At 37.9% G+C, this 11,537-nt stretch overlaps 1 protein-coding gene across 1 annotated transcript; it reads left to right on the top strand.

Annotated features, from left to right (window-relative positions):
- The first annotated feature begins 295 nt into the window (after window positions 1-295).
- On the top strand, window positions 296-11,306 carry LOC129278458 (thialysine N-epsilon-acetyltransferase-like). Its single transcript, XM_054914604.2, has 5 exons — window positions 296-709; window positions 4,918-5,056; window positions 5,889-6,065; window positions 6,875-6,915; window positions 8,024-11,306. Exons 1-5 carry the CDS (start codon window positions 596-598, stop codon window positions 8,237-8,239), a joined length of 687 nt encoding a protein of 228 aa, XP_054770579.2. The 5' UTR covers window positions 296-595; the 3' UTR covers window positions 8,240-11,306.
- The last annotated feature ends 231 nt before the right edge of the window (window positions 11,307-11,537 follow it).

Raw genomic sequence — 11,537 nt, 5'->3', positions numbered from 1 at the left:
ACAACTGTCATCCCCCACCCCTGACATCTGCAGCGTACCGGCAAACAAACACTGGTGGTTAACAGTTAAAACTTAACAAGACAGTGAGAAATATGAAAATTCCCACATCCAGTAGCACCGACAAGAATTAGGCCCACCCTTCATTGTACGTGCTGTGAGGTCCTTTGATGAGCTCCGTAAAATTTGGCGAATGAGGGCACTCCTAGTGCACATGCGCAGATTACTATCCAGCTTAATTTCCCTATGTAAAATTATTGTTGCGTGTGAGGCCCAAGAACGGAACAGCGCATATCCCAAATGCATTGCAAACTTTTGATCATTATTGCCGCGAAGAATTATCAGTTCTGCCCATAATAACTTGCCACTCTAAACAGAAGTTCCGTACGCATAAGAGACTGAAAACTATCTTCCTATACCATGTATACCGGGTAACGTCAAAACCTTGTCTGATATTTCAACAACCTTACTGTTGCGATAAATTCGTTCAGGACCCCGGTTCAGGACATTTGCATTTAAAAGTGAAATACTCGTGTTTTTTCTTGTTCATTCGAGACTAGCTAGGGATTTAATTTTAAACTCTGTGATACGACTACCAATGGAGAGTGGAAAGTCTTCAAAAATATCTGGAATTATCAATACTGTTTCTCATCTTGTTTTGAAGGATAAACGAGCGATCGAGATGGGGAAAGATCATGCTGATAAGATTGAGGTGAGGAGATGAATCTTTTTTTATTGTTCCTCTTCCTTTTCTACTTCGTCCTCATTTGTTTTCTTCTTCTTCTTCTTCTTCTTCTTCATCTTCTTCTCCTTCTTCTTCCTCTTCGTCTTCTTCTTCTTATTATTATTATTATCAATTTCTTCTTCTGCTCCTTCTTCTTCTTGCTGCTATTGTTACCTAACGTGGAGCGGAAATTATTTGAAACAGCATATATCCTTCTTTGGTTGACTGGAATCGGGACATCAACAGAGGAGTGAGTGTATACGAACATAATTGCTGGGAAATAATGTGTATATCGAAAAGTTTGACATCTATCGATACACGGGTTGGAGCCTGGGAAAATGGGAATAATTTCCTTAATTTTTAACGATGAATTTTATTAACAGAAATGATGGGAATACTTATCGGACCTTAAATTGTCATGACTTTTGCTCAATAAGCCGCGTAAAGATGAATTTGATCTTGGGTGCGTTTGTGTTGGACAAGTCTTTTTTGTCACCAATCATTTTCGTTTCGTATGCTTCGAGCACACATGTAGATGCAATTACATTTTTTTTGTATCGTACCAGACAATAACAATATTCTTCCCGCACCTTGGGGTATGGGATTGTGATTTTGATATTGACTCGAAAGGTACAAGGTTGTCGGGTTACAGTTTAGGTCAGGCTTTGAATGTTATTTTGCAGGGCAGTCTTTTCTTTACGATATGTCTTTCTGAATTCCAGGGGCGTTTCATCTGGTGTAATACTTTACTGGCGTACAGATGGGGGAGGGCTTGGGGCCAGGCATGTACCCCCCCAAAAAAAAAAGGATCAATGAATAGATATTTTAATTTCATAAATAAAAATAAATAGATAAATATCAATATTAACCAAGATACTAAATGAATGAAAAAGAAATAAAAAAGAAAAATTGATAAAAATAAAAAATGAATAAATCGCGACCAAGAAAAAGAAAAGAAAGAAAAGGAAAGGCAAAGGGTGAAATGAATTATTTTCTAAACATCATTTCAAAATCAATCACAACATTTGATTATTCTCTTCGCTCTCCCACAGCTTTTTAAAAATCTATACCCCGTACGCCATGTCTGGGGGCCTTTTTTGACTCATTATGCAACTGCAATGTTGTATTCTAATCAACGTGGTCTCGCTCTCTCTCCCATGTCGCTTGTGATATATATCTTGTATTTTTGGTTGGTATAGATCACTGGCCTTCAGAATGGGAGGGGGCTTAGGAGGAGGCTCTTGCCCTCAAAAAAATTCAAGACCAAGAAAAACAAAAGAAAAAATTAAAGAGAGAAAGGTGAAATGTTTTTAATGTTATGTCAAAATCCCTCACAAAATTTTATTTTTCTAACAAAAAATGTCGAAAATTTGACTCCCACGCTTCACTCGCTCACAACTTTTCTTTTTTTTAATGAATTTTACCTGACACTCCATATCTGGCCCCCTCAAAATGTCAGTGACTCATTACGCCACTCTTATAGATACATGGTTGAAACATGGACTTACATGCATCAGTCAAGTCTAATCGACAGTATAAATAAATCTATTAAAGGCAAAGGAACTTGACCTTCAGTACGAAACCACTCAGGGAACTATTTTTCTTTATCATGTCGGTAGCTCCGTGGGTGAGAAGTTGGTGCAATGTTTCAACTTTGTTTAGAACCAGATAAATCTATGAGGATTTTTCCATCCCTTTGCCATGTTTACATGTATTTTTTTTTTTTATATAAGCACGTGATTTACAACGCACGTTGCCATCACCAATATACTGCATATAATGAGTTTTGGAAGAAAATGAGGAGTTTCTTTTATCTCCATCTACGCGGCAATATTTAAGCGGGCGTTCATGGACAATAACCGCTGATCAGTAAACGCCATTGTCGCCAATAATGCAAGTATTTGCTTTGTCGAGTTTTTTAAAAAACCTTTTTACTGATCAATTGAAGAATCATTACGTGGCTTAATGCTAGAGTGAAATAAAGATCAGTAAAATAAAAGAGTCAATCTAGACTCACGAGGATTTGTATTTGCAATGGTAAGGCTTCTGTTCTGATATCCTTTCTAAAGCGTCGAGGCTCCTATGATAAAGCAGCTCTACGATATTAGATTTCTTTTATTGTGGGATATCAGGAAGAAATAAATCGCGGATTCTGTCATGCTTTGCAACTTTCCATTTAATTCTACTTGGCCTAAATAAGATGACCTATAATCCTCACCATTACAAGCGAGTGACTCAAGAGAAGGTGAATACAACGAGGTCGCTAACGACGTTATAAGTGAGTAATCCAGCCAAAAGTTTTTTTGTGAAGGAATCCGTTGGATAAAAACTAATGTATAAGACGGGGTGAAAAAAAAAAGAATAGAAATAAAACAGATTGGAATGCAATAACGAAAAGAGGGCCGTCGGATCGAGTGGGGGGTGAAAACCATCTTCAAAGAATGGAAGCTTTCAAAATATACGTCTTTTTCATAATAGGGAGATACAACATAAACAAATGCAAATTTGTTTTCGTCTAACCGGTGCATCAATTTTACCCACTGTAAAGACACAAAAGGAATCGTCAGAGGAGAGGGGTGGTGAGGAATGTTACTTTTCAGCAAATTTTCAGCGAATACACAGTTTTAAGAAAAATGTAGACACGAAACACGGGCGTCTTACCACGCTTACAGCATGTCCTTCCCGCTACATCTATACGGTCCGGCCAACATGGTCAAGCGGCGGAGATATTCAATGAAGGCAATCACTGTAACATGTGTAATGAGAATGACCAATACCTCTTAATTTCTGTCAGAGAAACATTCTTAAAAAAAACATCATTCTTCCCCTGGTAATTGTTACTTGTTTCTTTTTATTTATTTATCGATGCATTTTTGCATTGATTCATGTATTAATGATCACACTCAATAACTCTGTTTGAAATTTTAGGCAGGTTGTTTAAGCCTGTCACTCAAACTATCATGATTATTGTTTGAACTTTTCAATAAGTTGATTTGAAAGCTTAAAACAATACTTGCTAGAGTGACAAGCTTAAACAACCCGTTCAAATTTTAAACAGTGTTTGAAAAATCACTGCATGACATCCCATTGTATAGAGCATGTGTATGGCACTGATCGAGAAAAAGTCATTATTACTTTATAGATACACTCTAAAAACAAATCAGTAAAAAATGACTGGTTAATAGGGTCAGTTGGGTGCAACTTATTCTAGTCATATTCAACTATTTCTAGTCGTATTTTACTAGAACAGAGTTATTACTGACTAGAATATATGTCAGAAATGTGACTAGACATATCAGTTGCACCCAGCTGACTACGTGTCTAGTGAATTTGACTGATTTGTTTTAAGAGTGTAGATACATCGTAAATAATTAAACAAAAATGAAATAGGAATATACATGCATAATTCGGAAAATAGTGGTTAAAATCACAATTTGTTTTATTTTTTTTAAATTTTATTTTATTTCCAGGCAAATTACAACAAGAATATGTACAAGTGGAAGAAATTACCACCGACTAGTGCCTGAGGATGACTAAAAGAAAAACTATTTTCTGTTATGAAGCTCTCCTCACTAGTCAGGGTTTACAAATTTACAAAGATAAATTCGGTATAAAATGGCAATATATGTTTAGATGCATTACTTATTAAAACAAAGAACTTGATAATAAAGAGTGTTTGTTTCCATGTGCAATTATAATATCCAGTCAATATGAAATGTTTATGCATTTCAATAAACAATGTTGTGCTATTATCAGATAGTAAGGCCTATAGACAGAAAACATAATTATCGTTATTGACTACATTCATGAATTATATCATTGAAAACACTCAGATGACATGAAGTATTATGATATACAATTACATGTGTTATGAAATTGAAATTAAAATGCAATCCGATACAGTTCAACATTTTATTTTACATGTTTCCCCATCCTCAGTAATGCCTTAAATAATTCATTTTTTATGATAACGTCCAATAACTAGCCATCCATGATCGAAAATTATGTACCCCCTCCCGATTTCGGTAATTTTGATACTCCTTTCACTGTAGTCGAATATATCGTCCGGCCTGCAAATAATACTTGTAGTTCTTCTTGTACACATATCGTCAAATCATCAAATCGCCAGACAGTAAAATTCCTCCCGCATTTTCTTGTAGACACTTGACTTTACTCTACTTTCATTTTGTTTTTAGAACTGTTCAAAGCCCAATCCTACGGTACGCTATGTGATACGCCGAGGAAAGATTGAAGACTGTTCTCAGATCTCAGTACTTATGAGGAAACTCGCAGAGAGTGAAGACTATGGAGATCGGGTAGAAGTCTCTGAAGATGGTGAGCTTATTTATTGTATTCATCTCATAATATAGGATGATTAGAATATTAATTTTAAATTAAACGTTGACCCCCTTCCCCATCGGGTTGGTATTACCAGATAATTATTACTATTATTTGCGATGTCATCTGATCCCCATAGTTGTGGTTGATCGGATCAATTGCAACTCTTTAAGGCCCAGTCACATGAAGACGCCGGACCGCCCCGGATTAAATCCGGGATGGTCTGGGGAGATCCGTGAACGTCCGGGAATCCAACACGCCAGTCTTTGAGCGTGTTGAGAGGCCAAAAACAGCCGAGATCATCCGGGCAGCGCATCCGGGCACTGCCGTGTTGACAGACCAATATGGGGTGGTCCCATGGGTGGTCCTTGAGGCTGCCGTGTTGGTCCGTTGGGCTGCCGTGTTGGTCCGTGCAGCTGCCGAGTTGGTCCGTATTGATGTTCTGATGAGCTGTGTCTAGACGACATGCTCTGCCGGCATGGTCCGTGTAGATCCGTGTGTAGATGCGAAGTGTATACAGTCATCAGCACTCGAGTCAAACGAGTCAAAACTATCCCGGACCCTCCCCAGGTCATGCTAGTATTGCCATGTTGATCCTTAAAGATGCGTGTTTATATGTGACTGTGGCTTATCATCATTATCATAATAACAGTCATTATAAAATATAGCTACTTTAAACTAAACTTGGTGTCAGTGTAATTAGCATCACCATCATCATTTCAGATTCATTTCGTCGGTTGTTATTATTAGGGTGAATTTTTTGTAGGCCTACTCAGCTCTCTATACCCCTAAAAACAAATCTTGACATGGTTTTCATCCTCATCTTCAGATCTCCGTCGAGATGGGTTTGGTGATTACCCCGTCTTCGAGAGCATCGTCTTAGAAGACAAAGAGGCCAACGAGGAATCGTCCATCTTGGGTTATGCCCTCTATTTCATGGGCTTCTGCTCGTGGAAGGGACGTCTTCTCTATCTTGAAGATGTGTACGTCAATTCTGAATACAGAGGTTAGCTATATATTTGATGTAATATTGTTTATGACATTGTTATAGTATTATAAAAATGTGTAGAGGGGAGGGGTGTTAAAACCATTCATGGTACCTCAGACCCATGATGTCACTCTGCACGACTCAATTATTCAATTTTTGAAAAGGGGCGGCGCCGGGGGTTGTAGAGGGCTAAGACGACCTGAAACATCTTAAGAAAATTACAAGGGTAAGATATAGACATTAATAAAGTTGAAATTAATGACTGCCTATTCCAGGCTTTTGCTCCCCCCCCCCTCCCTCCATTTGTCTTTTGTTTATACCTTGGAAAATAAATGGGCGGGGGGTGGTCTCCCCTCCTGTCAGATGTTGAATACATCTGGTAAAAAAAATATTGCTTGCATTTTTTTAATCTTTCGGCAAGTACAGGCAGAGGTGAATGTTCGCTTGCCGAATGTTTGCTTGCCTAATGCCCCTAGCTGATTTGAAATAAAAATACAGACTATAGTTTTTCAGGTTTCTTTGGCACGTTTGGGATACGACATCAATGTGCACTATTTGGAAATCACTTCATCACCCCAAATTTCTCTATTTACAATCGATAATGCATTATCGTTATTATCTATCCCACAGGTATTGCGGCTTTCTATAACCTTGATTTATATCCTTCAAACTTAATTGTTTTGACGGCAGTGACTTCTTTCACCAGTCGCCTTCAATTGAGGTCGATTGATTGAGACTGTAATATACTCATCGATATTGGAGGACTTTAAATTTTGGCTTCTTGAAAGGTGTATTGATCAATTATTATTTTTCAATTATCCCCTCAGGAACCGGTCTCGGCATTGCCCTTCTCCACACAATAGCCAAGGTAAGAAACATTCTTCTTCTTCTTCTTCTGGAAACAGTACAGTCCACCGTCTGGTGTATTGTCGTACAATATCAAAGCCACTGATTTCATTAATCACAATTTGCGCATCCGCACACGAAGTTCATTGGCCGTATACTAGACTGGTGATTTTAAAATAATGAGATGAGCATAATTATGTATTTGTTATTTTGTGATAGTGCTTGTTATCATATCTAAAAAATAACATTAATTTTTTTACATGTTCTCATCTCATTCAATATGTATACACAATCATATTTTAAGCACGGTAGGAGTTGGAAATTGTAAAATCGTTTTAGTTTTTCGGCACCCACACATTACATTATTTTGTAAGATAAATTCTCAAATTACAATTTCTAAGATTTTAGTTAAATAGTGGACTCCAGAAAGATAACAAACTGCCTAAAATATATAATTTCAATTTACCACACACACAAATATCAAAGGCTGGCAAAAATCAAATTGACTCTACATTTTTGTTTAAAAAAAATGAACATTAGAAAAAAATACTCCACCCCCCGCAAAGTAGTCTCACATGCTCATTTATCGGAATCTCTTCCCTCATATTACTAAATTATGTTAAATTTTATAAGCAACCTATTATCATTCCATTGAATTTCTTTGTTTGGGGGGTTCTTTTCATTCGATCTGTCTTATGCCAATTCGTCCAATAGGCATCTCGTCCACTATAATTTGGTATACCACCGTTTCGTCCAATATCCACATGGTCTAATTGCCATTTCGTCCACTCAATATTTCGTCTAATAACCAGTTGGTCTAATAGTCATATAAGTCCATATACCATTTGGTCTAATTAGACTTAATGTTCATTGGGCAAAATGAATGGAAATAAATCGGATACTGGTGATTAGACAAAGGGATGATTGGACCAAATGGTTATTGGACCAAATGATTGTTAGACGGGATCGATGTTGATGGATGGAATGACATTAGACTAAATGAAGGTGGACCATGTGGTGAGTGGACGAGTTGGCAGTAGACGAATTGGCAATTTACTTTTTGTTTATTGCTGTTTTTGTTCAGTTTGCAACTGTCTCTCAATGAATTTGTTTGATTTTCATAATTTCAGATTTCTGAGGAGAGAGGATGCAAAGCTGTACAGGGTACCGTCGTCGAATGGAACAAGGATGTCATGAAGCTGTATAAACGGATAGGCGCCACGGATATGACCGAAGAGGACAAATATCACCTATTTGCCATTGGCAAAACCGAGGTTAGCCGGTTCGCCATGGCACGGATCCCTGTCTTAAATAACGGATCACAAATTGCGACGTGTGAGTTGTGACATTATCGCAGAACTTCAGAACCCCAAATAATGGAACGTCGTACTTCGTTTCGGATTGTCGTGGTTTCGCACCGATGAAGGCTTCATACAAGCTCACAAAGTGGGTAAACCGAATATCCGACGTTAACCGAATATCTTGACAAATTCGACGTGATTGTACATTTCGGATTGTGATGGCAATGTTCGGTTATGAGACCAACATGCAGAGTCAAGGAGACTACGGATTCGGATAGTAACGCTCGGTCATTGCAATGACAGCCCCGAGACCGATACTAGGTGGTTTCAGACCGCCTCGAAGTTCGCCAGTTCCAGGTATTCTCCGATCGGGAAATTTACCCCGATCAGAAAATACCAGGTATTTTGGCGGTGTGAAAGCAAACTACGCGTAATATCCCCGAAAGAAAATACCCGATAAATAGTAGGTACTTGGCGAAATTACCAGAACTTTCGCGGGGATTTTTCCAAGGTCGTGGGTATTTTGGCGGTCTGAAAGCAAATTACGGGAACTTTTAGCCCAGCGTGTCGTTGGGTGCGGGCGCCGTGGGTGGCTGCTGGGCTAGTGATTTTGAATCTCCCGCCTTGCCTGCTTATACAGACCATACTGCGCATGCTCGTAACTTCAGGAACTTATCCCGAAGGGTATGTTTCAGGGCGGTGTGAATGCAGGAATAATTAATGGGTATTTTTCAGCCTAAAAAAGTTCTCGTAATTTAACGGGGATTCTTGTGATCGAGGCGGTTTGAAACCACCTACTGTAATGTTTTAGACACACCGTGCATACCAACCATGTGCCAACCGGGAGAAGTTCTGGAGTAAAATAATTGTGTATGTGAAAAGGAACTCATAAGACAGACGATGCTAGTGTATAGTACGTGCGCAGATCCGATTGCAAATCAAATCAATTGCGGACTCGATACTACTATAAATATTGACTTTCTCAAACTGTAGCTATATTTTAAATATCAGTAGGCAAAACTTTGTACTTACAAGAGCATCGTTACTGTCAACATCAAATGCATGAATCGATTCTGTTTATACTGTATTAATTGTTTCCAATGAAATGGTCTAGGCGCGGAAACTATCATAAAATCATGCTAGTCACGTGACGTTATGCATCGAAAGATGCTATTTTCTGCCTGCTCGATCTCAGAGTTCAAGAGAAAAATGAGATGTAACCATTATACCAGTCACATGTATTATACATCAATTAACATGTAGGTAATCTATTTCGCATTGAGAAACCAATTTATCTCGATCTTCTTGACCCTTAAGGATATTTCAGTAGAAAAACAAAGGTCACAGTGTCTCGAAAATATGGGTGATTTTGGACCGATCGCCATAGCAAAAGTTGTGAACATGGATACATTGAAATGAACAGCGAATATTGAATTAATTGTAATAATATTTACATCATATTGATGGTAATGAAGTAAATTGTCATTATCTGACCAATCAGGTATGAGGTTATTAATAATTATAAGGATATACCCGGAATTTTGCAATATTACGCTCGTGAAAACGTCTGTTCCCTGCGTGGATTTTCAGATATTCAAATGCACGCGACTAACCATTATGATCTAGCGATCCCGATCCGGATATTTTTGGTAAGCCGGATGAGGTTATACCCGGATTTTCGGTGCCGTTTGCCTTTTGAACTCTCAAAACAGTTGTCTGTATGTCATATTTATCAACTTTTGTGTAATTGATGGACTGGGACATAGTTTTCACGATGGTCAGAATTAAGCTTTATGTGCTGCACCATCCCAAGTTTGCTCAATCTCCAGATTTTATCCCGATCGGCCCTCTTCGCGATTAATCTCGAGATTCAAGAAACCCCGTCTCCACCATCGCAAGAAGAGCGATTCCTGCTCTAGCGAGGCATCGATGCATTATGGTCTGACGCCGTGAATAAATAATCCCGAGTGCGTCTGCACCTGCGAATTAGCGCGTTAATTCGTAAAATAGCGCGCTATTTTGCAAATAATCCCACGTTGACTTGGGATTGCAATCTCGAGATTAATCCTACGAACTAGCGCGATAATTGCGTCTCCATTACAAATAATCTCGAGATTGTTCAGATCGGGATAATTTGCCGGATAAGATATAGCGCGCTAATTTGAAAACTCGGGATGGTGCAGACGGCCCTACAGCTAGGAAGCGTTATACAGTAAGCTATGATTTTGCCTAATTTCTCTCGGCTATTTCATTTTCTTATCGACGCCGTAAAGTATAAACGAGAATGAATAAGAATTTCTAGAGATCGAAGAATCACGCGGAAAAAAAACTGGTGCTTCATTTCATTTGTCAAGGTGCATAATCTTATCGTTACCAAACTTACCATTACGATATTTCGACAAATCCAGGCAAATTTGTGCTACAGCGCGTAAGTCCACAATTTTTACGGTGAAAGAATGCATAAAAATAGAGAGTTGAAATCGCACCTAAATTAGACTGGGTCTATTTATTAATGAAACCGAAATACAACAAGCAAAGGTTATTTTAAAAGATATTGAGATTCTTGATGACTTTTGATAAAAAACATAAATGATTTAAAGTCTATTTTAAAACACATATTTTTCGAGAATATCGCTGAATGGAGACTGAGAAATGACTGTGTTTTTTGTTTGTTTGTTTGTTTTGTTTTGTTGGGGTTGGTTGATTCGAGTAGTTGTTTACAATGATACGGACCCCCCAATCCATCCAATTTGTATTACCAATTTGCATTTATATAATTATTGTGATTATAATACATGTATAGGCCTATACCATCATTTGATTCAATGTTGGTTGCAAAATTATAATCTTGTCACGCAAAAGGTATATCCCCCATGCATGAAGGCTTTCGGGATGGGAACAGAATATTTCCTGCGATGTAAAAGACAGCATTATTTTACACTGTGTATTTACTCATGTTACTTGTTATTTTGTATAGACTATAATCATGATAACTGAGACCTATCAATCGCAAAATGTTATTTATTTGCTTTTACTGTGTACATAGCTGATTTTCAGACCCTACAAATAAATATATATATCTATATATACATATATATATGTATAAATATAATCAAGATCTTAGATTGTAATGATTTGGATGTTTGAGATGAAATAGAGGAAGTGTTGTGGTCTAGTGGTGCATATACTTCAATCAGATAATCGTTGTTTTTTTCAAATCCCAGTAATTTCGTAGAAGGACCCCAGTTCAATTTCCCTCACCACTGTGCATTCGTCGCAGGTGAAAATAACAGGAATATTTCTTCCTTGAAACCAAGTTAAACCAGGTCTAACTAGACCATGG

This window comes from Lytechinus pictus, chromosome 16 (genome assembly GCF_037042905.1).
Source record: "Lytechinus pictus isolate F3 Inbred chromosome 16, Lp3.0, whole genome shotgun sequence".
NCBI lineage: Eukaryota > Metazoa > Echinodermata > Echinoidea > Temnopleuroida > Toxopneustidae > Lytechinus > Lytechinus pictus.
This window is presented reverse-complemented; position numbering and strand designations above follow the sequence as displayed.